This window comes from Giraffa tippelskirchi, chromosome 1 (genome assembly GCF_054371585.1).
Source record: "Giraffa tippelskirchi isolate mGirTip1 chromosome 1, T2T-mGirTip1v1.2.pri, whole genome shotgun sequence".
Taxonomy (NCBI): domain Eukaryota; kingdom Metazoa; phylum Chordata; class Mammalia; order Artiodactyla; family Giraffidae; genus Giraffa; species Giraffa tippelskirchi.
In genome coordinates, this window is record NC_137275.1 from 178,085,148 (window position 1) to 178,111,391 (window position 26,244).

Genomic DNA, 26,244 nt, shown 5'->3' on the forward strand with positions numbered 1-26,244 from the left:
AGACCTACAAGACCTTCTAGAACTAACACCCAAAAAAGATGTCCTTTTCATTATAGGGGACTGGAATGCAAAAGTAGGAAGTCAAGAAACACCTGGTGTAACAGGCAAGTTTGGCCTTGGAGTACAGAATGAAGCAGGGCAAAGGCTAATAGAGTTTTGCCACGAGAACGCACTGGTAATAGCAAACACCCTATTCCAACAACACAAGAGAAGACTCTACACGTGGACATCACCAGATGGTCAACACCGAAATCAGATTGATTATATTCTTTGCAGCCAAAGATGGAGAAGCTCTATACAGTCAGCAAAAACAAGACCAGGAGCAGACTGTGGCTCAGATCATGAACTGCTTATTGCCAAATTCAGACTTAAATTGAAGAAAGTAGGGAAAACCACTAGACCATTCAGGTATGACCTAGAGCAAATCCCTTATGAGTATACAGTGGAAGTGACAAATAGATTTAAGGGACTAGACCTGATAGACAGAGTGCCTGATGAACTATGGACAGAGGTTCGTGACATTGTACAGGAGACAGGGATCAAGAAAATCCCAATGGAAAAGAAATGCAAAAAGCAAAATGGCTGCCTGAGGAGGCCTTACAGATAGCTGGGAAGAGAAGAGAAGCAAAAAGCAAAGGAGAAAAGGAAAGATATTCTCATCTGAATGCAGAGTTCCAAAGAATAGCAAGGAGAGATAAGAAAGCCTTCCTCAGTGATCAGTGCAAACAAATAGAGGAAAACAACAGATTGGGAAAGACTAGAGACCTCTTCAAGAAAATTAGAGGTACCAAAGGAAGATTTCATGCAAAGATGGGCTCGATAAAGGACAGAAATGGTATGGACCTAACAGAAGCAGAAGATATTAAGAAGAGGTGGCAAGAATACACAGAAGAACTGTACAAAAAAGATCTTCACGACCCAGATAATCACGATGGTGTGATCACTCACCTAGAGCCAGACATCCTGGAATGTGAAGTCAAGTGGGCCTTAGAAAGCATCACTACGAACAAAGCTAGTGGAGGTGATGGAATTCCAGTTGAGCTATTTCAGATCCTCAAAGGTGATGCTGTGAAAGTGCTGCCCTCGATATGCCAGCAAATTTGGAAAACTCAGCAGTGGCCACAGGACTGGAAAAGGTCAGTTTTCGTTCCAATCCCAAAGAAAGGCAATGCCAAAGAATGCTCAAACTACCGCACAATTGCACTCATCTCACATGCTAGTAAAGTAATGCTCAAAATTCTCCAAGCCAGGCTTCAGCAATACGTGAACCGTGAACTTCCAGATGTTCAAGCTGGTTTTAGAAAAGGCAGAGGAACCAGAGATCAAATTGCCAATATCCGCTGGATCATCGAAAAAGCAAGAGAGTTCCAGAAAAACATCTATTTCTGCTTTATTGACTATGCCAAAGCCTTTGACTGTGTGGATCACAATCAACTGTGGAAAATTCTGAAAGAGAGGGGAATACCAGACCATCTGACCTGTCTCTTGAGAAACCTGTATGCAGGTCAGGAAGCAACAGTTAGAACTGGACATGGAAGAACAGACTGGTTCCAAATAGGAAAAGGAGTACATCAAGGCTGTATATTGTCACCCTGCTTATTTAACTTATATGCAGAGTACATCATGAGAAACGCTGGGCTGGAAGAAACACAAGCTGGAATCAAGATTGCCGGGAGAAATATCAATAACCTCAGATATGCAGATGACACCACCCTTATGGCAGAAAGTGAAGAAGAACTAAAGAGCCTCTTGATGAAGGTGAAGGAGGAGAGTGAAAAAGTTGGCTTAAAGCTCAACGTTCAGAAAACTAAGATCATGGCATCTGGTCCTATCACTCCATGGGAAATAGATGGGGAAACAGTGGAAACAGTGTCAGACTTTACTTTTTTGGGCTCCAAAATCACTGCTGATGGTGACTGCAGCCATGAAATTAAAAGACGCTTACTCCTTGGAAGGAAGGTTATGGCCAACCTAGATAGCATGTTTAAAAGCAGAGACATTACTTTGCCAACAAAAGTCCATCTAGTCAAGGCTATGGTTTTTCCAGTGGTCATGTATGGGTGTGAGAGTTGGACGGTGAAGAAAGCTGAGTGCCGCAGAATCGATGCTTTTGAACTGTGGTGTTGGAGAAGACTCTTGAGAGTCCCTTGGACTGCAAGGAGATCCAATCAATCCATCCTAAAAGAGATCAATCCTGGGTGTTCATCGGAAGGTCTGATGTTGAAGCTGAAGCTCCAATACTTTGGCCATCTCATGCGAAGAGTTGACTCATTGGAAAAGACCCTAATGCTGGGTAGGATTGGGGGCGGGAGGAGAAGAGGACGACAGAGGATGAGATGGTTGGATGGCATCACCGACTCGATGAACATGGGTTTGGGTAGACTCCGGGAGTTGGTGATGGACAGAGAGGCCTGGCGTGCTGCAATTCATGGGGTCGCAGAGAGTCGGACACGACTGAGCAACTGAACTGAACTGAACTGAATAGGACTGGATGCCATGATCTAAAGTTTTTAGTTTGAGTAATTCCCTGGCAGTCCAGTGGTTGGGAATCTGTGGTTTGGACCCTGCCGTGGGCTGGGTTTGACCCCTGGTCTGGGAACTAAGACTCTAAGAATCTGCAAGCCACTCGGCGAGCCCTCCCCCCCCATAAGTCTAATTTGACTGGAGCATGGGATGAAGTTAGGGAGCTGAGGAGACAGATCTGCCGCCAGACTTCAGGGGTGGGGGACTTGGCATGGTCTGACAGGTAACGAGGGACAAGAGGACAGGGGACAGAGGGGATCTGCAGAAGCCTCCCTGGGACGGCCACGTGGGGAAGGGTAGTGTTGGGAAGTGCCCAACTCCAACCCAGACCCGCACCAGAGGGTGTGTGCTGCGGAGAGGACGAGACGTGCATCGAAGCCCGGGGCCTTAGGGGTTTGTGGGGGTCAGGCAGCGACAGGGAGAACACCAAGCCCTGGTGACGGGGGTCGGAACCGTCCCTCACTCCCCAACAACGAGCCCTGCGGTCCCCTTAGCGTATCAGTCTCTGAGCATCTACCAAGAGCTGTGTAGGAGGCGCGGGCTTCCCTCTTCACCCCCATTCAGTTTCCCGAGAGGGGCAGCTCGAGACCAGTAGCCTGGGCTCCCCGTTCGCACTTGGAGAGCTCTGAGCGGCCCCAAGTGGGCAGATTTCTCCGGAGTCGGTCAGAGGCTCGCGCGGCGCCGGGGCGCGGTGCCTCCTCCAGGCAGTCGGCGGGATGGCCGCAGGCAACTCCTCCTGCAGCTGCCGCTGCCTTATAAGGCGGGGGCCGGGCGGCGCCGGGGGAGGGGCTGTAGCCGCCAGGCCTCCTTCTCGGCTCTGACCCGCGCGGGGCCGGGAGGGAGCGCAGCGCAGCAGGAGCGGAGCAGCGCGCCGAGCCTGCCATGGGCAAATCAGGTGAGCCCGCCGGGCCAGCAGGACCGGGGTGAGGTGATGGCTCGGGGCTCCGGGGTCCTCGCTGTCACTCTTTCCGAAGCTGGCTGGATCCCCAGGGGGAGCGGGTCGACCACCTCCGCCCGGGCGACACGGCTCCGGCCGCGCTGTGGGACCACAGGGTGCGGGATGGAGGGGCTCACAGAGCGGGCAGTTTCCGGGGCAGCCAGGAAGCCGAGGTGGCCTTTGGGCCACCGGGAGAGAGGGAGCGAAGGCGAGACCGAGGGAGGGTCCTCCGGTCTGCAAGTCAGAGATGGCGTCAGGGAGGGCTTCCAGGCGCTGATGGGATTAGCGCTGAGTCGGGCCAAGGCGTGGCTTTTGCTTTGTTTCAGGACAGGGTTAGAGTTGGGAAAAGCCACAGAACTGTGACAACATCTCTTGATGCAAAGCAGTTTGCCCGGACCGACCCTGCGAAAGACAGCTCTGAGCATCCTTTTCTTCTGTCGTTGTGCCTTCTCCTCTAAGCACCCCCCTCCCACCCCGTGCCAGACTCAGGCTACACAGGAGTACACACAACAGCTTCCCCCTTCTCTGACCTGTCCGCTGCCCATCCTCACCACAGTGGCTGCCACAGTGAACTTTCTAAAACCCAGATCTCCTGAACAACTTCCATCCCATTGTCTGCAGGTGAAAGAGTACACGCTCTTCAGCTCCACCGTGGGGTTCTCAGGGAGCTGGCCATCACCCCTTTCTTGCCTCTGCAGTCAGCTATGACACTGGATCCTTCCCCTGGGTTCCCCTTCCCAGCGCTCACCACCACCACCACTTCGCCTCTCCCACTTCAGTGAAGTTGAAAATCCTCCCATCCTTCTAGGCTCAATACTGCACCCCGATTCCTGACCTGGTGTCTTCTTCCTTGCAGCCCTGCCAGCTGTCAGGTTGGGACTCTACCCAGCCAAAACTCCTCACTTCTGACAGCCACGAGCCATGTCTATCTCAGTATAGTTCGTGCCTCACAGGAGGCTTTTGAATGAACGGATTTTGAACAGAGTTCAAATATAGTCCATGGGGTCGCTAAGAGTCGGACACGACTGAGCGACTTCACTTTCACTTTTCCCTTTCATGCACTGGAGAAGGAAATGGCAACCCACTCCAGTATTCTTGCCTGGAGAATCCTAGGGACGGCGGAGCCTGGTGGGCTGCCGTTTATAGGGTCGCACAGAGTCGGACACGACTGAAGCGACTTAGCAGCAGCAGCAAAAGCCCCACTTCATGGAAAGTTGAGGTTGTCAGCCTCAGATGGTTTAAGGTTGGGTCTCTTCCTGAATCTGTCCTCAAGATCTGGACTTCTGAAGTGCCAATGTTGGAGTAAGTGACTTTCTCTGGCATTAGGCCTAGCCTGCCTTATCTGTAGTGGCAGGTCTGGCTTTCAGCCCTGGCTCTGCTAATCACTTGCTTTGTGATCTTGAGCAAAGCCCTTTCCTTCTCTGTGCCTGTTTCCTCATTTATACAAAGAAGATGGCTGGTGTCATCCCCAGGGTCTTTTGCAGTCTGGAAAGGTGGCATAGTTATTATGCAGTTAAAGAACATGCTATTCGGGGGGGGGAAGCATGACAGATGTGGAGGGTCCTTTGAAATCCCTATTTGGGAAATTAGTCCCTTTCTCTACAAATTAGGAGAAAATCCACAAATTATCTAAAGCTACATTCTAATCAGTTGTTTCTGGCTTCTTTCCTAAGAAACAGTTTTCCAGAACTGCTGAGTGCCCATTTTTCTCTGTTCATCCATCACTCTCTCCCTCCCTCCATCTTTCCTTCCCTCCCTCGTTCTTCCCTTCCATCATCTGTCAGCTCTGTATCAACCTGTGGACCTAGTGCTGCAGAGGGCATGGCCCCTGCCCTTAGGAGCATTTGTGTGGATTATAAAATGCATCAGAAAGCTGGTTGGGGGAGAGGCAGGCACTATATGGCTCTAGCAAGAGGCGGAAAGTGATCCAAGCCACAGACAGGTGCAGGTGAAGAGCAGTGGAAGCTTGTGGTGGGGTGGGGGTAGAGGGTGGATCTCTTTCCCAAGCATCCAGTGAAGATTCTTGGAAGAGGTGGTCAGACTCTCGAGTGTCTTGGAACTTTGGACTTTCTCTGTGAGACCTGGGGGGCCATTGAAAGGCGTTGATCTGAAAGGTCCCGCAGCTTTCAGATCAGAGCTACTGGGGTAGTGGGCATTGCTGGAAAAGTGTCTCATAACCAACACAGCTTAAATTCTGGAAGTTCAGCGTTCAGACTCCTAGGTCTGGCCCCTGGCCCACATCTTCCTGCTGGGCTTCAGTTTGCAGCTGAGCTTGAAGCTTAGTCAATAAAGGGTCTGCCTGTAGTACAGGAGACCCAGGTTCGATCCCTGGATTGGGAAGATCCCTTGGAAAAGGAATGGCAATCCACTCCAGTATCCTTGCCTGGAAAATCTTATGGACACAGGAGCCTGGACACAGGAGCCTGGTGGGCTGCAGTCCTTGGGGGTTGCAAAGAGTCGGGCACAACTGAGCGACTAATACTTAGAGAAAGGCAACAGCCTGGGGCTCAGTGGAAGCCTCTAATATGGTCCCTAATAATAGCGATTGCCAATTATTCAGCTCCTACTGTGTACCAGACTTGAAGCTGGGTGTTTCATATGTGTTACCAACTTTTATAACAGCCTATGAGACCCTTATTATCAGCTGAATGAATTTACAGAGGTTGAGTACTTTGCCCAAGCTCACACCCTGGACAAACAGATTTGCACTCAGTTCTCTGACTTCCCAGCTGGGCACTGACCTGTCTGCCACACCGATCACTTGTCACCCTGCTTCTCAGCCTGGACTCCAGCCCTGAGGGACAACCACACACTCTCTGTTGCTAAGAATCTTATTGTCCCTTGATCCACATCTCCCAGCCCCAGAGGTCATCAGAGCAGAAAGACCTCCAGGGACCAATGTATCCAGGAATTTTCTACAGAGCAGGGCCTTCACGCTTCTGCAGGGGGAGGCCACGTGGGCAGGTTAGTCCCCGCAGTTCTGTTTTCATCTGTTGATTCTAAAGAAAGGTTCAAAAAAGGGTTTCCCTGCTTGGAAGCTATTTTGAAAACCACAGATGTCATCCTTCCTTCTCACACAGATGAGGAAACAGGGCAGCGTGCTGGCAGGCAGGCCTGGGTGGCGGCAGGGCTGGAGAGAGACCGCCTCTCTGCTGGCGGACAAGCCCTCTCCCTGCCCTTCCTCCTTCAGTTCTTCTGTGACCATCATCCGCACACACAGGGGCAGCCTAAGGCATACCCTAGGACATCCTTGTCATTCTTGCTTAGGGACAGGAAGAAGTATGTAAGGTGGAAAGTGTGTGAGATCCAGGGCAAGGGAGGGACATTCTTGGATCTGACTCCAGTGTGGACTCACTGTGTGACCTCGGGCAAGTCACATGTCCTCCCAAAGACCAAAATTTCCTTGTCTATAATGAGAAGAACCACGTCCTCAGGCTTCCCCAGTGCTGGTATGAGAATCTCCTTCATCTGTTCTGTGCTCACTTTTTCACTCAGTAAGTATCTGAGCTCAGAGGTATTGAAAAAGGTCATCAAAGACCAAGTTAAATACCAGCAGCCCTGCTCCCATTAAAATCAGGGAGGGGAGTTCCCCCCAAAGCCAGGAGGCTAATGGGTCTCTGCCCAACAGTAATGATAATACTTATAGGTGACACTTAGTTGAATTATAGTTTGTTCACTTTGTTCCAGATCTGATCTAAAGCATTTACAAAGATTGATTTACTTAATTCTCACAACAACCCTGTGAGGTAGATACTGTTATCACCGTTTTGTGTATGGAAGAACTGAGGCACAGAGTGATTTAGCAACTTTACCAAGATCACACAGCTAATAAAAGGCAGAGCTGGGATTTGCCTCTTGAATTTCCTGGAACCCAGGCTGAAAAAGCTACCCATCTGGAACTCATTCTTTTTATTTTTTTTAATCAACTTTTTATTCTTTCCTTCCTGATAAACTGGCAAAACCAGCTTTGCTCCAAAGGCTAGAAAGCCTCTTGCCAGGGGACAGAAGGGGCCTGTTCATAATTCCTGCTCTGGCCCCTGCCAGTCCTGGGCCTCTTTGCTGGGGAGTTGGGAGAGGGCTGAGAAATGAGTCAGCTGGGCTCTGGGAGGCCAGAAGAGGACGAATGCTGGGGGAGGGGCCTGTTCCAGCCAACAGTTGTGAGGGAGGAGGGGCACGGACCTCCTCAGAGTCTTTATTCCACAGTTAGAAGCTCTGCCCTAAGGACCTTTGAGAGCCCCTAGTCCAGCCCCACCCAAGACGCCTTTGTCTTCCACCTAGAAGAGCCGCCCTGGCCTGCCCCCTCCCCTTGGCCACAGGAGCCAGACCCAGGCAGCCCCTTCCTGCAGCTCTGACCTTAAGCCCCAGTTGTGCCCCCTGGAGCTTCTACTCCACAGCCCTTGGCTTTCCTCTGGGACGACTCAGGCAGGTCTGTCTACAAAGGGCTTAGCACAGAGGAGGCTCTTGAGAAATCTTAGTTCTTTTATTCTCTTCCTTCTTCCTCCTCTTTCTCCTCAAAGATTTGAAGGCAGCTGTCAACCTCACTGGGACTGATCCTCCTCCTGGGTCTGGTGGCCCCCTTTTCTCAGTGATTTCCTCTGTCTGGTGACCCTTGAAGTGGGCTGGGGTTCAGGGCAGGGGTCCTTCGTGGGCCTACCCCTAGACCATCTGTGGGAACATGGTCAGATGATGTTCTTGAGCCTGTTTCCTCATCCAAAAAATGGGTACAATGGTGAAAGCTCCAGCAAAGGTGGTGAAAAGTAAGTCAGATGATGCACAGGCCTGGCACCCAGAAGTGGTTGGCCAACAAGCAGAAGGAAGGCCCTCCGTCATTCCAGGCTGGTACCCTGAGGCTGTATGACCTCTCTGAGCCTCAGTTTGCGAGTGTGTGTGCTCAGTCGCATCTGACTCTTTATGACCCCCTCTGTCCATGGGATTCTCCAGGCAGGAATACTGGAGTGGGTTGCCATGCCCTCCTCCAGGGGATCTTCCCAACCCAGGGATCGAACCCACGTCTCCCGTGGTTCCTGCATTGGCACATGGCCTTTTTTTTTTTTTTTTTTTTTTTACCGTTAAGCAACCTGGGAATGCACTTTTGCCCTCCTACAAAGTGAAGCCATAACCCCTCCTCCCTCATCGTGAGGTGGCTCTGAGGTCTCTCCCTGCCTGATGTGGGGATGCGTGCGTTTGTTTGACACCTCTCTTTCTTATGTTTATCTGTCCTCAGGTCTTTCTACAGAAGTGGGGTGTGTCTCTTGCTGGGTGTGGTCACTGGGAGGTATCTTGCCTCTCTGGGGCTGGGTTCTGCTCAGAGGAGCCACCTGGGCTGGGACTGGCTGCTATGGTGGGAGGGAACCCCTGCGTCAGCCAGGGGTATGGTTATGGGGCCCCCAGGCTTTCTAGTCAGTGACCGGGAGAGAGGGCGACCCTGCTGACCCCTTCCTAGAAACCCTGGTGCTGGAACTTTCACTCTTTGTTTCAGTACTTCCCACATTCTGGGAATGCAGTGACCTAGTTTTTAGCAGCCTTATATGTCCCTCTCTGCCAAGGAGACATCAGGGCCTGAGCAGTCCAGGGTCCATTGTATCACATAGGGCTATCTTTAAACTGGCTTTGCCTTAGTGCCCCACCCATTCCCCTTAACTCCACCTCTTTCCCACAGCACCATTTATACCAGACCTCTTCTACCCTGGCCCTTTCTGCACCTTTGCCTCCTCATCACCTCCTCCAGGGAGCCTTCCCTGATACATCCATGGTCACCATTGCCCATGCTACTCAGTCCCATGTGTCTTTTGTGGTGTCCCACCGTGACCTGCCTGGTACATAGGAGCTGGAAGGGACATTAGGATGGGCCTAGCCAGGCCTGTCACTCAGATAGAGACCCTCTATCCCACTTTGTGTATACCCACACTGGCCCTTTCATATACACACACACTGAACTCCTGGAAGTCTGGAGTCAGTCGGTCATCTTGCCTCCTCTCACCCTCACCCTCAGGATTGGAAGGGACTTAAAAGTCATCTGACTGGGCCTCCATTGCCTGAATTCCTCTGAGAGGCATCACCTGCTTGTATGCCCCCAGTGCTGGAGAGCTCACTACCTTGTGAGGTAGCACTTTCAGTCTTCAGAAAGCTTTGATGGAGACAGAGATCTTTCTTAGGCTGAGCTGAAATCTGTCATCCTGCCTTTCCACCCACTGTTCCCAACTTTGCCCTGTGGGGCCCCAGAATTCAACAGGGCCCTGTACTGCATCTTCCAAAGTCTGATCTTCTCCAGTTCTTGCTACCATCCCTTATGAGACTACATATCCAGCCCCTTCTTCACCTCATCACCACCTCTGTACACACTTCAGACTGTCACTGACTCTAATGCAAGGTGAGGGCTGGGCTGGGTGAAGAACTGCAGCTGGACACTGGCTTGTGCAGGGCAAGCAGCACATCGCCCAGGAGCCCATGGGTTTCTGGCCACCACGCCACCCTGCTGACTCCTTAGCGTCCTGTTAGTGAGGCTCCAGTGTGGTTCCCATGAGTTGCTGTGATTCCTGCCACTTCCACCTGAGATATTCTTTAAAAGCCTCTGTGACTCCATTATCCACAGTAACATGTGAAACCCCAATTTTTTCTCTAATATTTATTTATTTGGCTGTGCTGGGCCTTAGTTGTGACACATGAGATCTTTAGTTGTGGCATGTGGCTTCTAGTTCCCTGACCACTGCACACTGGGAGTGCTGAGTCTTAGTCACTGGAGCACTAGGGAAGTCCCCCAAAATCATTGTTTTAAGTTCTGGTAAAAATGCCATGACATAGAATTCACCATCTTAACCACTTTTTAGTAAAGTGTGTTCACAGTGTTGTAAAGCAGATCTCCAGGACTTTTTCATATTGCAGATCTGAAACTCTGTACTCATTCAACAACGCCTTCCATCTCCGCAGGCCTCTCGGCCACAGAGGCCTGAGGACTTCAGGTGGTAGCTCAGCCCTCTGCCTTATGACCTGTTACCATGGCCACAGTTTTCACCTCCATGCCTTTGTCACAGCATCTCCCCATCTCTGCCTGTCAATCCAGACCTCCCAGATCCTGGGTTTGGCACCTCTTTCCCATCCCTGTCCCACTCCCCATTACTATGACTGGACCCCACCAGACTGCCCCACCAGTCCCCAGAGGTTGGAGGTTGTGACCACTCGCCCACCACTGGCATGGCCTGCAGTTTCCTTCCCTCTCCTGATCAGTGTCTAGCCCAAAGCTCCGGAGGGCAAGCACTGGGTCTTCTTCCGTCAAGTCCCCTAGCAACCCAATGGGATTCAATCTGAAAGCCCAGGAGACCTGAGGGATCTGGCTGAGGGAGGGGAAGAGGACCCCTGCTGGTTCATCTCCACAACCTCTGGGGGAAAAGACCGGAGAGGAGGAGAAAGGTGGCTGGTGACGGTGACCCGGGCCAGTGGATGGAGGGGTGCTTCTCTCATCCTCTGGTTTATACCCTCTGCCCACAGCAGGCTTCAGGGACAGGCTCTTGCCAGAGGGGACTAGCTCAGTTCTGTGGACCCCCTGTGGCCCTCACACATAACTCAACCATTTCCATGGTGATGGCAGGAGGTCCTCCCAGATTCCTAAGGCTGAGGTCAGCACCTTCAGAGTCTTAGCCTGGCCTGCTCCTGTTCAGACATCTGTGGGGCCTCAAATCAGGGGTCACCTTCCTGATCCCCCAGACCATGTTAGGCTGCTTTTCTCCAAGTTCTTCTTGGACTGTGCTCACCTGCACCTTGACCCTGCCACACTGTTGGCTGTTGTTTTCAAGACTCTCTCCCTTCTGGGTGTGAGCTCTTTGAGGGAAGGACTTAGCTAACTTGTCCGAACCCCTGGCATATGGTATGGGACTTGGCACAGAGGACACACTCGGAGAGCAGATGAACAGATAGATGAGTTGGGGTTGGATGGATGATAGATGCGTGATTGGATGCGGAGGCTATGTGGATGGATGAGTGATGGAGAGATGGATGGAGGATGTGGGATAGGTGAAGTTCCATTTCAGATCCGAATTGATATGACCTCTGTCATATCAATACTGACCTGGCCTACCTTTGACTTCACCACTTCTCCTCTCCCAATTCCAGCCCCCTTGGCCTTGCCCCTTCTGAGGTTGTGACCCAGTTGGGCACACCTTCCTTCACCTGCTGAGGCCAGCTGATCACACCCCCCCACCACAGCGTTCCTTCCCACACTCTCCCCTCTCTCCACTTCCTGATGCTATCCTGCCCTGGTCGGTCCTCCTCTCTCCATCTGTCCCTCTGTCTTGGGGCAGTGTAGGTACACTGCACTCCAGCCAGGCCTATTCTCTCTGAGCTCCCATCTCCAGCCCGTCCCAGTCCTCCCATAGCATGCACCATAGGTCCCATCTGAGATATCCAGTCTCCTTCACACATTTTCTTTCAGATGTCCTGCTCTTTCCTGTCCAGCAACCCCCTTTTCCTCTGCTCTGCACCTCCAGCCTGTCCTCCACTCAGCAGCCAACAGGGTCTTCCAGAAACAGAGATCTCCTTAGCTCACCCTCCTTATCCCAGTCAGTCACTTCCCATCACCATGAATAAAGACCCAGATTCCTTACATGCCCCATGGGGCCCTACATAGTCCTGGGGGTGGTGGTGTGCAGAGATTGGGGCAGCAAGCCTGGCCATGTGGCCTCAGGTTTGAGTTGGGCCATGCTCTAAAGCTTGCAGGGTACTTTCCTACTTCCCGTGGCTCTTTTCTCCTCACTGAGATGGTCACCATCTTGAACTCGTTGCAGCCTCCAAGCAGTTTAATGACGAGGTCCTGAAGGCCCACAATGAGTACCGGAAGCAGCATGGTGTCCCCCCACTGAAGCTCTGCAAGAAGCTCAACCGGGAGGCTCAGCAGTGAGTGCCCCCCAGTGCCCAAGGCCCTTCACGGTGCTGCCGCTGCTGCCGTCATGGATGGGCTCTAGGAGGCAGGAGAGATGTGGACTTGGGGGGTGCAAACATAGCCATACTTGAATAGCCCCTCTGCCACTTACCTAGGCAGGTCCCATTGTTCCTCTGAGCCTTAGTTTGCTCCTCTGTAAAGTGGAACTGGAGCAGGGGCTTAGAAGCGATGCAGGTGTGATGCTCCTGATTGCCTCCATGAGCCCAGGGCAGGGATGGAAGCTCAGCCACACTAGGTTAGGGCTCCTACTTTCGGGGCTTCCCCAGGCTGTACGCGCTCTAAAGAAGCACCGTCGACTCCTGCAGGTATTCAGAGGCCCTGGCCAGCACGAGGATCCTCAAACACAGCCCAGAGTCCAGTCGTGGCCAGTGTGGAGAGAACCTGGCATGGGCATCCTACGATCAGACAGGTGGGTCATTCCTCAGCTCCCCACCCACTGCCTGAGCCGGGCCTGAGACATCCAGTATCAGGGTCCTCCTGGCCCCAGTGCTCTCACAGTGTCACCATGATACAGCTACCGGCCCGGAAAGGGAACAGAACCCCAGAGCTCTCTGTCTGCCCCCAGAGGGCTGACTGCAGTTCACCACAAGGGCTCCAGTGGCCAGCTCAGGGCCAGGCCTGTGCTGGGTGCCAGGGACACAGAGATGAGTCAGACTGCCTGCCCCCGCACCCCCTTCAGAAGAACTCCCAGCTGAGAGTGGGGGCTGGGGAAATACCGTTTCTGTGCTGAGTCTCAGCCTGATCCTGTGGGCACTGCAGCATCCCCAGTTACAGAAGAATTCTACTTTCCTCACGTTCTTCTAAAAGTCTTTTCAGTGCTTGTGTATGAACTGTTTTCATGAGAAAAGTGCAATAGAGCTTTTTTCCATGTTGGACAAAGTAATAATAATGGGAAAGGCTATTCCTCACCCAAGGTCACAGCCTGGACGGTGATCCCACCACACTGACCAAACATTGTGGCGCTTCCTGGCTCTGACAGGGCTGGCGTGGCTTTTTAGGAAAAATGCTGGAGAGAGCCACCTCGAGCTCTGACCGCCTCCCTCCCCTGCGGGAGAATGACTGTTCCCTCCCTGGCCTCACATTCCTGGGGGTTCCCCAGGGAGGCCCTGGAAGTCCTCTATATTTCCAGGCAGAGCTCTCCACAAGAAGTGTGGGCCTGCCTCTGAGGAAGGCAGAGCCCGAGGCCCACAGCCCCTCCCCAGGCTCAGGCTGTGGGCCTCGATGGGGAGAAGGGAGGGGGGGCAGGAAAGAGCCAGCAGGAGATGAGGCTCCCTCCCAGCCTCACGCTGGCTCCCTGTGGAGCCTTGAGCAAGTCTGCTACCCTTCCTGGCCCCAGTGTACCCATCCCTACAGAGAGGGGTTGGGTGGGTGGTCTCTAGGGCAGCAGTTCCCCACCCTGGCTACACCCTGGGATCTTCTGTGGTGCTTTAAAAAAATTCTAGTGCCTGATCTCTCCTCTAGAGACACTGATACAATCAGTATAAGGCATCAGTAATTTTGAAAAGCTTCCCACTGCTCTCAGAGGCCCTGCTACTCAGTCCATGGGTCTGCCACAGCACCTGGAAATGTGTTAGCAATGCAGACTCAAGGCTCCGCCGAGATCTGAGTCAGAAACTACATTTTTAACAAGAGCCTCGGGTGATTTGTGCACTCGGTAAAGTTCAAGACTTACTGCCCTAAGGCCCAAGGCTCCTAGCCCTCTGGCCCTGAGCTCAGCTGCTCCCAGGGGAATGCTGTGACCAGTGGATGCTCCAGGAGAGGGCCCTTCTGCCTGCAGCAGAGACCCTGACCCACCAGCCCAATTACACTTCCTCCTGTGGATGTTTCAGGAGCCAGAGTTGCAGTGGGATGAGGGCAGAGTCTCCAGAAAATTCAGAGCATCATTAGAAGCCCTTGGAGTATGTTGCATTCAGCCCTGTTGTATAGAGGCCCAGAACTGGGCAGTTCTTGCCCAGGACTGCACAACGAATTAGTGACAGGGCAGGAACACAGACGCAGGCCCTCTGACCTCAGGTCAGGGCTCTTCCCAACCCCCAGGAAGGCCCTCCCTTCAGCCTGGATATGCTCATGGGTGAGAGTCCCCATGTCAGCCTGTTGGTGCTTCATGAAACGTCTAACTGAGGGATGGGTGCTTTGGGGCTAATGGGAGAAGATGGAAGGAATAGGGAGTCGGTTAATTTTGCTGCTGAGTTGTCAGCAGTGTCTTTTCCTTACAGGCAAGGAGGTGGCTGATAGATGGTACAGTGAGATCAAGAACTACAACTTTCAGCAGCCTGGCTTCACCTCTGGGACAGGTGAGTGACGTGGACACAGCAGTGACCTGGCCCGGGGTGGGGTTGCAATCTGGGTCTGACTTCAGAGGAATTAACCCCATGAAAATCAATCACTTTCCTTCTGTTTTACTTATTCCATATTTCTCTGGTTTGACTTTGCTCAGAGGGCAAAACCATCCCCACCTCTTCCAACACACACACACACACACACACACACTCCTCCATCCAAGAGTACCCAAGCTGCCGGTTCCTGCCCCAGCAGCTCAGCGCTCTTCAGATGACTGGAGTGTGGCGTGAAGAGGCTGTGGACTGTAAAAGTTGCTGAATGTGTCTTTTCAGGAGTGGTACCTCAGCACTTGTCATCTGTCATCCTGCTTCTGGGCCTGCTCTCCAGGAGCCACAGTATTCTAAGACCTTCTCTGTCCATGCTGCTCTCCTGATTAAACTGCCAGTGGCTTCCTGGGGCCATCAGGAAAACTGCTGAGCCACTGACTCTTCCACTGGTCTTGACACCCTCCTCCCTCCTGCCCCCACACCCCACCCCACAACCCCCCTTCACAACCTCCCAAGTATTCTCCCTTCTCCTTTACATGCTAGTTTGTGGTTTAGGTGAGCTTGGAATGCAGAGATTTTTGGATCTGGTCTCAGCTCTGGCACTATGAGTTGCATGAACTTGGGTCAGCTCCCTGTCCTTACCTGTCTCCAAGGGTGGTGGCCTCTATGGGATATTCTGAGAGCCGGGATTTAGATGCAAGGAGCCGGCCATGGGGCCATCCAGACCTTCCCATGGACCTCCCATGTGAGCAGTGAATGGTTAGCCTACCAAAGCCCTGGGCAGTCGCTCTGGGCTCCCCCTGCCCCTCACAGGCCTCACCAGGCTCGTCTTTCCTCAGAACTGACTCACGTCCACCCAGGGCCCAGGATGGCTTCGAAGGAGCTGGGAGTTCCTCTGACCAGCAGGCACCAGGGGAGCTGAACAGAGGATTCTCTATCCACCCCGCTATTCCTCTACCCCACCCCATCCCACCCATGGGTGGAGACACAGCCTCCCACCCTCTGGAGGACTCTTCAGAAGCAGGAAGTGACATGTTCTCAGAGCCAGTCACCATTTCCTGTGGTTTGTGCTCATCCTTTGGGGCAGGGGTTCTTGCAATCATGTGGGTAGAGGTAGCAGCATCTGAACCGAGGCCTTTCCTCTCAGTCCTGTGGGGCAGGACCAGGAGGCTGCTGCCAGGCCCTGGGAGAGAACTGCTGGTTCTGTGGTAATTAGATTTGAGAGGTGAAGGAGGAACAATGACAACCTCCTACCAGTGACTAACGGTGTGTAGGCAGGACCTGGTCTTCTTTTCATAAAGATCAATGTCCAGAAGATGTTTTATTTCATCCTGTGAGCAAGATTCACGAGCAATCACACATGTGTCAGAGCAAGTTATTGGTGATGCTTGTGTGTACACGCCACTTGATAGTAAAAAGCGTCGCCACCTCCACAGCCACGTAACCTCCAGTACCTTTTGGAGGTGGGGCTTTATTCCACCCATTTTGCAGAGGAGGAAACTGAGGCCCACAAAGGGGAAAAGACCTCTTTACCTTCTATCTTCAATCTGATGCTTTTCCCATGGCCCCTTCTCCAAGGTGGGAATCTCTCAAGTGTCAGAGCTGGGGATTGGTCTCAACTTTCTGTGATCACTGACCCTCTCTGTCTTGTCTGTTATCCTACATCTCCCATCCCTCAAGAGGAAAAGCCTAGAGCCAACAGCCCCAACTCCATCCCAGGCACCAGTGGGCAGTGCGTGGGGTCACACAGCCTGACCCTGGGACAGGAGCACAGCTTTGGGTGGTGATGGAAGCAGGGGTTTTGCAAGACTCTTAAAGATGTTCAGGCCTGTCCCCCCTGCGTCAGCCACCCCTAGAGCTGCTTCTCACTGCATCATGGTTCAGGGAGTCCCTGACCTGGGCCCATGTTGTAGAGCCTTCAAAATATCCCTCACCCCACCCACCCCTACCCGGGTCAAGTCTTGTGATGAAGGACACACAAAATTCTGTTTGTGCTGAGTAGAGAGAAATAGCTTCTTGCAGTTCCTTTATTTTGGGTGTTTTTTTTTTTAATGCATAGGCTTGTTGACTTATTCTGAATAAGTAATACGTTTATATGTCATGAGATTTGCAAGCTGTATAAGGTGGAAAGTCTTCCTTCCATCTCTGACTTCCAGCGCTTTGCCTCCCAACCAGTAATACCAGTTTCTGTGTATCCTTTAGAGTCATTTGAACCAACATTTGTGTAAATGTTCTCTTTTCCATTTTTTATACTCTGGTGTCAGGTAGATGATCTCTTTCACACTTGCTTTCTTCACACAGCAGGTTGGCAGAGATTGTATCATATCAATAGGGAAAGAACTTTCTCTTTTATTCTCTTGCAAGGATATACTGTAACTTATTTAATGTGTTTTTCAGATATATATTCTGGAAAGTTTGAGTCCATAGCAGGAAAGAGGATGTGATCCCTTTAGTAAAAAAAAGAAAAAGGAAGCTGTTAGTAGTTTAGGGTTAGAAACCAGTGTGTATCTGATAGTTGCTAAGGAAGTTGTATCCTCTAATTCATCTCTAAATACCCCGACTTAATTATCTGTGTGCAGACAGAAACCTCTCCAGTCAGAGGAAAGATGACTTAGTTTTATCTGTTTGGAAAAGGCTTCCATGGACATTCACACTGCTGGTGTGCATGTGGCGTCTGTAAACATTTTCTTGGCAACCAGTGGATAAATGGCAGCTCTTCCTTGTTTGGGTGATGGAGACAGTGGGTAGGTCAGTGGCCAAAGCATGTGGTCTCTTGGAGAAAAGGCTTGTGGGCAAAAGGGTGTGACCCTTAATGAAAAGACAGTCCATAGAAGCAGTGACACCTGGCAAAGCTGCTGAAGACCTGGAGATGAAAGAAATGTGATTAAAAATTTAAGGACCAAGGATGAATTGGAAAACAGTGTTTCCTCTTTTCTGAGGTGAGACTCAGGGTGTATTGAGCATCAGTTAACATGAGCTTAAGGGTAAATGGTCAGGATGGATAACTGTAGTTAGTGTTTGTTTCCTTTTAATTCTTGCTTTGATTATATCACACCAGCCCTGCAGGTTCAGTTCAGTTCAGTCACTCAGTCATGTCCGACTCTTTGCGACTCCGTGAACCACAGCACGCCAGGCCTCCCTGTCCATCACCAACTCCCTGAGTCCACCCAAACCCATGTCCATTGAGTCGATGATGCCATCCAACCATCTCATCCTCTGTCATCCCCTTCTCCTCCTGCCCTCAATCTTTCCCAGCATCAGGGTCTTTTCCAATGAGTCAGCTTTTCGCATCAGGTGGCCAAAGTACTGGAGTTTCAGCTTCAACATCAGTCCTTCCAATGAACACCCAGGACTGATCTCCTTTAGGATGGACTGGTTGGATCTCCTTGCAGTCCAAGGGACTCTCAAGAGTCTTCTCCAACACCATAGTTCACAAGCATCAATTCTTCGGTGCTCAGCTTTCTTTATAGTCCAACTCTCAGATCCATACATGACCACTGGAAAAACCATAGCCTTGACCTTTGTTGGCAAAGTAATGTCTCTGCTTTTTAATATGCTACCTAGGTTGGTCATAACTTTCCTTCCAAGGAGTAAGCATCTTTTAATTTCATGGCTGCAGTCACCATCTGAAGTGATTTTGGAGCCCAGAAAAATAAAGTCAGCCACTGTTTCCACTGTTTCCCCATCTATTTGCCATGAAGTGATGGGACCGGATGCCATGATCTTAGTTTTCTGAATGTTGAGCTTTAAGCCAACTTTTTCACTATCAACTTTCACTTTCATCAAGAGGCTCTTTTTTCGTAAAGAATTTAGTAATCACAAATCTTTTAGAGATGTAGACAAAGAAATAATGCCTAAATTTTAAAATTATAAAAATGGGGACTTCCCTGCTGGTCCAGTGGCTAAAATTCTGAGCTCCCAATGCAAAGGGCCCAGGTTCCCTGGTCAGGGAACTAGATCCCACATGTTCCAACTAAGACCCAGTGAAGCCAAATAAACATAATAAATAATTTTTTTTAATTATAAAAATAGAGTTCATCTATAGGAGAAAAACAGTTTAATCAATGAATGTTTATTTAGTCCTTACCAAATACAAGACACAATGGGAAACTTTGTCCCGTCCCTGACTGGAAGAGTGTGGAAACCAGCCCTGTCTCCTTCCTTTCTTTCTTTATTTCATTTTGTGGTGAAATACACTTAACATAAATTTACCATTTTAACCATTTTTTATAATTTTTTAAAGTTTTATTTATTTTGTTTTTGCCTGTGGTGTGTCTTCCTTGCTGCACTGGCTTTTCTCTAGTTGCAGTGAGCGGGGGCTACTCTCCAGTTGTGATACACAGGTTTCTCATTACAGTGGCTTCTCTTGTGGAGCACAGGCTCAATAGTTGTGGTACACAGGCTTAGTTGCTCCAAGGCATGTGGGATCTTTCCTGACCAGGGATCAAACCCATGTCTCCTGCATTGGCAGGCGGATTCTTTACCACTGAGCCACCGGGGAAGCCCCATTTTAACCATTTTTAAGCATACAGTTCACTGGGATTAAGTACACGCATATTGTTGTGCAGTCGTCACCACCATCCATCTCCTGAACGTTGTCATCATTCCAAATTGAAACTCTGAACCCATTAAACAATAACACCTATCCCTTCCTACCACCCCCTGCCCAAGCCTTGGTAACTACTAGTCTTTTCTCCACGAATTTGACTATTCTACTTATATAACAACATTTTGTTTATCCGTGGGCAGTTTTCTTTCCCCCTTTTAGCTATTGTGAATAATATGAACATTGGTGTGCAAATATTTGAATCCCTGCTTTTTGTTCTTTTGGGTGTATGCCTAGAAGTAGAATTACCGGATCATGTGGTAATTCTATGTTTAATTATTTTAGGAACTGCCATACTGTCTCCCACAGAGGCTGCACCGTTTTACATTCCCATCAGCAAAGCAGAAGGGTTCCAATTTCTCCCCATCATCCCCATCAACAAATAACATTTGTGTGTTTTTTTTTTTAGTAATATTCATCTTAATGAGTATAAAGTAGTTACCCTCTTTCTTAACCACCCAGTGGGAAGCTTAGCTACTCTGATCTCAATTTTCCTCCTTCCTCCTTCCCTCTGTCTCTTCCTTTCTTCATCAGATATTAATTAAGCATCTACTGTGTACCAAGCCCAGTGGTCAAGAAGACAAATATGGTGCTTGCCCTCAAAGAGGAAACATCATCTCTTCAGGGTTGTTTTAGAAAATGAATGCCATACTGTGACATGGAAGTAAATATCCCACTGACCTGTCAAAGGATCTCTCTGAATCTTCAGCAGTAAAGGTGGAAAGGATGAACTCCTGATCTCTGCTCCCAGGAGACAAGAATTTATGGCCATTGAGCAAAGAGTACGTTACAGCATCAGTTCTTTGACCCCAAAACAAGAGCAGAATTAGAAGCTAAGCTATGTTAGCAGCTGGAAAAGACCAGTGAGTGCGGGGCAGGCAGCCTGAGCAGTGGGAGAATGATGCTGGGAAGCTTCAGCAGCCACAGAAGCGTCTAAGGGGCCAGCAATAGCTTGAGAAGGAGCTTACTTATGTGGCTCAGAGCAGAGGGAACTGAAGGAGGCTCTAACTTGTCTGGGTCTCAAAGAGCTCAAAACGTACAAGGCCTGCACTTCCAGTGATGGCAGAACTTAGTCCAAGTTGGTTCTTCCATATGCCTTTCATTCATTCGATTTATTCATTCCACAAAATTTTATTTCACATTCCATGTGTCAGGCTGTGCCAGGTACTGCATGTACTTTGATAAATAAATCAGTTTGGTCCCTGCCCATATGGGGCTCATAGCCTAGTGAACGGGCCAAGTGCTTAGCAAGTAATCAAACAAATATATCACTGCAAATGGTAAGAATGCTGTGAGGGGGGTAAATGGTACAGTAAGGCCATCTTGAGAGGGAGGTATTCAGGAAATAAGAGTGATTGCGAAAGGCCTCTCTGAGCAAGTGACATCTGGGCTGAGACCTAAGGGACAAGAAAACACTGGTCATCGAAGAGCATTGCATACAGTGGCCAGTGCGTGCAAGGGCTCCATAGTAAGAAATAACTGGATGTGTTCAAGGGATGGAAAGGAGGCCACTGGACCAAAGCATTCACTTTCATTTTAGGTGCAACTAGAAGCAATGGAAGGATTTTTAAGTAGAGAAGTAAACAGATATGATCTATGTCTCAAAATGATCACTCTGGCTACCTCAGTGGAAAGTAAATTGAGGAAGCAAGAGTGGGTGCTGGAGAGTCAGGCAAAGTCTACTGCAGTGATCCAAGTGAGAAAAGTTCATGCTTAAAACCATGGTTTTGGGAATGAAAGGACTAGAGATGTATTTTGAAGTTAGATTCTTCAGGATTGAATGAGGGGTTGTGGGGAAATGAAGGTGGGGGAGGAATGCAGAGCAACCCTGAGGATTGTGTGCACAGAGGTCCTGGTCATGGAAATGGGAGAGACCAAAATCAAGAGTGAGGTTTAGGTAGGTTACATCTGAGATGCCTGTGAGTCATCCCAGTGGAAATGTCAAGTAAGTAGTTGTGTTTGGAACACAGAGGAGAGATTTGGGCTGGAGAAAGATATTTGGGAGCCAAGGAAAGATGAAACTGTCTGAAGAGGGCAACAGGAAAAAAGAGCCCAGGATCGAACCTTGGGAAATCCAGGTCCTCCAATATTCACAAGTGAGACAGAAGAGGAGGAGGAAGAGAGAATGATGTGGGGGGAATGCCAAGAGAGGAAATCAAAAGAGAAGAGTCCTTTGAAAGGGGCAGAAATCTACTCTATTAATGTTCCTGAGATGTCAAGTAAGATGAGGACAACAAGTGACCATTGGGAAGGAACACAGAGATCATTGGTGACCTTGAAAGTGAGCTTTGGGGCGAGGGGTGGAAGTAGGTGCCAGGTAGGGCGACCTTCTAATTGTTGGGGTCACTGGGTTTTGCCATAATCTCTAGGAGACCATGAAACTTTTGAGCATTGGATAGTGAGAGGAGTAGGGTCTATATGGCTGATTGAGGGGAGTCAATGTGTTAGAAAACTAGTCAGTGTCTTGTGTCTCCTTCTTCTGATTGGAAATTGAAGATCAAGCTTCCCCCCACATGGCAGGATGGTGCAGGAGTTCAAGAGTCCCTTGAAACACCATTCTCCAGGCTTTGCTAACTAGCCTGTTTCCCTCTCCCCATGCCTGTTCCTACAGGACACTTCACAGCCATGGTATGGAAGAATACAAAGAAGATGGGAGTGGGGAAGGCATCTGCAAGTGACGGGTCCTCTTTTGTGGTGGCCAGATACTTCCCAGCAGGGAATGTCGTCAACCAGGGCTTCTTTGAGGAAAATGTCCTGCCTCCAAAGAAGTAATTTGTCCAGAGGAACGGGAAGGTGGCAGTCTTAAGAACTTGGATATGAAGTGCCTAGAACAACAAAACTCAGCTGTATGTCTGTCCCTGTGGGTGTGTGTGCTTGTGTGTGTGATGCTCAGTCTCTTGCACACACACTCGGTTAGACAGTTGTGCATGAAGTCATTCTCATCAAAGAAATGAGCATACAAAGCCTTTATCTCGATGATTCCTTAGGCTGCAATTATTTGGACTTTGAGAGGAAAAATTCAATTTTTAAACTTTTTAAAAATTTTTTAAAGCAAACTTTTTTTGTACCTTCTTACTTATATCCATCCCTGATCCCTGGACTTTCTGTATTCCAGCTGTTTGTGATGCTGAGAAAGTGAAGTTCATCTTATGGGACCTTCATGCATTGTAATCTACTTTTGGTAGATATTTAAGAATATTAAACCCTCATTTAAATGTGACAAAAATACAGCTTTAAACATGTAAATACAAAGCAGTTTGCATCAGAAATACAGGGTAGGCAGGGACTCCATTTCATGGAATTACTGAGATTTCTTAGTTGCAAGACATGATGTCATCTGCACGCCTCCTGGAATTCTCTAGTGGGATTGCCAAAGAACAAATGGAGAAAAAAGCTTGACTTCCTTGCATTTTTCTATCTTCCACCACCCTTGGCCCACCCTCTTTTTCTAAAGATCCTCTGGCATTTCAGAGCTCACTATGCTGCCCCTCTACCACCACCTTGGTTTCTAGGGAGCAGGGCTAGGCCTGCGACTCACCCATCCCCCACTCTGCCTGGTGGCCCGGGGCCTGTTCTGGGAGAAAGCCCCTCACTCCGCCTGGGCTCTTGGCCAAGCAGCCTTGGATGATGAAGTCAGTGAGCGCGGGGGTGAGGGTGAGCTCACTCAGAGTCCCCAGAGGAAGCCCTCCAGCCTCTGCCCTCCCCCCACACAGGGTGGGAGCCCCAGCCTGTTCCTGGCAGCTGTGACTGCAGCTGTGCTGCTACTCCCTCCAGGAATGTATCACAGGCCCAAGTGTTCCAAAGAGATATCCCCTGCCGGGGCTTAGAGGCACTAATTAGTTCTGCCTTTTGTCTCAAACTATACAAAGTCCTCTTAAACCAGGACTCCATACAGTCCAGGTGGGAGGGGCCAGGCTGTGTGTCCCTGAAACCATCACATCTCCAGGTAGTGAGACAGCAGGGCCGAGAGTCTGTGCAGGCCAGTCTTTGAGACGTACTTCCTAAGGGTCTCTGTTGTAAACACAGGCTCCTGCTGTGCCCTTCATCTCACCCAGGGACAGCAATAAAATCTTTAGTGCCATATCTTACTCCCTTGTGATTCATGCCTGATCTTAAGGTTTTCTTTGGTATGAACCATTTTTAAAATCTTTTATCAAGTTTGTTACAATATTGCTTCTGGGTTTTTTTTGTTTTGTTTTATGTTTTTGGCCCCAAGGCATATGGGATGTTAGTTCCCCGACCAGGGATCAAACCCACATCCCCTGCATTGGAAGGTGAAGTCTTAACCTCCAGACCACTAGGGAAGTCGCTCATGCCTGATTCTTAATCAGTAACTAAGGTAATCAATAACTCTGAGTTCCCATCTTAGGTAACTCAAGATTCTGAATAACTCCAACCCCTCCCCTGTAGACTTGTTTTGAATCACGTGACCTACCATCACATAGCTGACAGGACTAGAGTGGACATGTGATTCATGTCAGCCAATCCCTAGCCTGGCCATGGACCAGGAATTTGAGCTAAGAAATACAGAGAGAATTGACCAGTGGAACTGAAGAAATAAAGATGCCATGAGTTTGAACTAAGACCATGGCAAGTCAAAGCTATGTGTAAGCCCAGTTATGAGTTGGAAATATATGGAAGTGAGAAAGCCAGTTGTTGGAGGTATAACACAGGTGGAAAGACAGTAAGACTGTTCTTGTCCTTTCCAGTTCCAGGCCAAATCTATGTTTAAAACATACCCTTCATTTTCTTCAGGGCTTCCCAACAAATTGATATATTAATTGATGATCCCCAGAAGGATAGAATATTAGATAGAGGCCCCCCCCCAACCCTCTCCTCCAGGGAGTTTACAGCAACAGAAAATGCTGACCTGTGCAAGAAGCCAAGGGCCTTGGCCATACCTAGGCAGCTACCACGAACAAGACAAACTCAATGACCAGTCATTGAACATCCCGTAGCTCCTAGGGACATACTGTACCCAATACACACATATATCTAACCAGCTGGTGGACCCTGGCAGGCAGCCAGCCCCTTTAGGTTGGAGTCTGTTTCTTCAATTGGCTGAAGTAAGGAACAAGCTGACCAGGGAAGCTTTCTAAGCTGAAGACAAGCCAGACAACAAAGCTGGCTGAGTGAGTGGGCACAAATCTAATTTCTTACAATGGATTTTGTAAAAATGGCAACTGCTACAAGTTCAAGGGCTTCCCTGGTGGCTCAGTCAGTAAAGAATCTGCCTGCAATGCAGGAGACTGCCTCCCTGGGTCACGCAGATCCTCTGAAGAAGGAAATGGCAACCCACTCCAGAATTCTTGCCTGGGAAATCCCACGGACAGAGGAGCCGGTAGGCTACAGTCCATGGGGTCACAAGAGTCGGACATGACTTAGGAACGAAATCACCACCACCACCCCAAATTCCACGTGAGCAGAAGACAAGCCAGATTGCCACCTCTCCTTTGCAGCCAGAGGGCAGAGGAAGGAGTCAGGAACCCTGGCTTCCAGTCCTAGCTCTGTGAACTGAGTTGAATGAGCCCCTTCCCCTCTCTGGGCCACAATCTGTCTGGCTGTACAAGGTCTGGCACATGGAAATAAGTCTACTGGATCCTCTAAGGTCTCCAGGACACCCTGTAAACCTAACTTTCTTAAACTAGAAGGAAGCATCTGATGAGAGACCTTCCGCCCATGGTTTCTGGGACCTGAAACAAAAACAGGGGCATGGCCACCTCCTCCATCAACGTGGGGGTGGGGGCAAAAGAGTGATGAATGACCCACTCATCCCCTACCCCTGGGTGGGCAGGCCTAGAAGCCAATGGAAGTGATAACTGTCTGGCCTCAGCTCCGAGAGGCCTCATCCTTCTCCACTTGAATCACAGCAGCCTCTCCTCTCCAGAGATCAGAGCTGGAGAAGCAATTAGAGCTTAATTATCTTCACAGGGAGAGAAGGGATCAGGTGGAACTCACCTAAGCCACAGAGCTAGTCTGGAAGGGCAGAAAGCCAAACCTTCTTCCCTTGGGGAAAACAGAAGGTTCTAGCCTTGTGCAGACACGTATCTCAAGAGACTGAGTGCTTCTCGCCCTGGAGACATCAAGGTGAACAAATATAGCATTAAAAGGTAAGTACTCTAAAATAATTTTCAAATTAAGAAAAAGCCAGGTCTGGAATAAAGGGAGGAGGGAGAAACTGGCAGTAATAATGAGTACTTGACTACACGGGGAGGCAAAGAGCTGGCAGGCTCACATTTCCCAGGCTGCTGAGACAGTTTTCCTAGTAGGGAAGCTAAAGACGGCCTGACAGTCAGGAGTGGGGCTCAGGGCCCAGGTTGGAGGGATCAAGGGTGCGGTCCGAGCCCAAGTCCTCTCTGTTCGACCTTGCGGTTGCCGCCAGGGCCTGCGCTGTTGAGCCGGGTGCTGGGAGCCCCCGAAGGCTGATCCGGGTGGGACCCGCAGGAGCCGGCCCTCCTCCGTGGGAGGCTCCGGCTAGTCCTTATCCCCTCCTGGGCACAGCAGCGCCACGGGAACTCGGGGAGCCCCACGCCGGCTCAGAGGCGGGTTGGGCCGTGGACTTGGCACCCGGCGGGGCACCGAGGGGGGCGCCTAGAGTTCTGGATGTCTCCTCTCTAGCCGCCCGGCCGTGTGCCCGCTATCTGGGACTTTACCTCTGTCTGGAAAATGGGCACAGGGTGTTTTGCGGCGATCGCAGTGCCGGGGGCGGGGAGGGGGGCGGTGCGGGGGGCGGGAAGGAGCGCGCAGCTCCCAGGCGGGAGATGACTGTCCAGCGCCACCGCGTGGCTGAGGCGCATGGAGCCCGCGCCGAGGCGATGGGGATTTCCAGACTTGCCAACGATCACAGAGAACCACAAGTGTTTACGAAAGGAGCAGCCAGCCAGGAACACCGAAGCTTGGCGAACTAGTGAAATGGCAG

The 26,244-nt window shown here is 50.2% G+C and overlaps 2 protein-coding genes across 5 annotated transcripts in view; one reads left to right on the plus strand and one right to left on the minus strand.

Annotated features, from left to right (window-relative positions):
- The first annotated feature begins 3,349 nt into the window (after window positions 1-3,349).
- GLIPR2 (GLI pathogenesis related 2) lies at window positions 3,350-22,551 on the plus strand. Of its 4 annotated transcripts, none has more exons than XM_081510142.1 (5): window positions 3,350-3,418; window positions 12,238-12,346; window positions 12,698-12,801; window positions 14,609-14,686; window positions 21,937-22,551. In XM_081510142.1, the coding sequence occupies exons 1-5, from the start codon at window positions 3,406-3,408 to the stop codon at window positions 22,095-22,097; spliced, it is 465 nt and encodes a 154-aa protein (XP_081366268.1). In that variant the 5' UTR covers window positions 3,350-3,405; the 3' UTR covers window positions 22,098-22,551. The 4 variants fall into 4 exon arrangements, with proteins under 4 accessions (XP_081366268.1, XP_081366286.1, XP_081366276.1 ...); XM_081510160.1 differs by having other exon boundaries at window positions 19,860-22,381; XM_081510150.1 differs by lacking the exon at window positions 14,609-14,686.
- The window catches only part of GNE (glucosamine (UDP-N-acetyl)-2-epimerase/N-acetylmannosamine kinase), a 94,584-nt gene continuing 85,047 nt past the window's right edge, over window positions 16,708-26,244 (minus strand). The window contains exon 12 of the mRNA XM_081508805.1: window positions 16,708-17,166. Within this exon, the coding sequence (XP_081364931.1) occupies window positions 17,069-17,166 (98 nt within the window). The 3' untranslated portion in view covers window positions 16,708-17,068. The remainder of the gene's footprint in view (window positions 17,167-26,244) is intronic.

Bases quoted from the DNA above. Each gene is read 5' to 3' on its own strand.
- GLIPR2 (XM_081510142.1), top strand. The intron at 12,347-12,697 runs GTGAGTGCCCCC...CGACTCCTGCAG, and splicing joins CTCAACCGGGAGGCTCAGCA to GTATTCAGAGGCCCTGGCCA. The intron at 12,802-14,608 runs GTGGGTCATTCC...TTTTCCTTACAG, and splicing joins GGCATCCTACGATCAGACAG to GCAAGGAGGTGGCTGATAGA.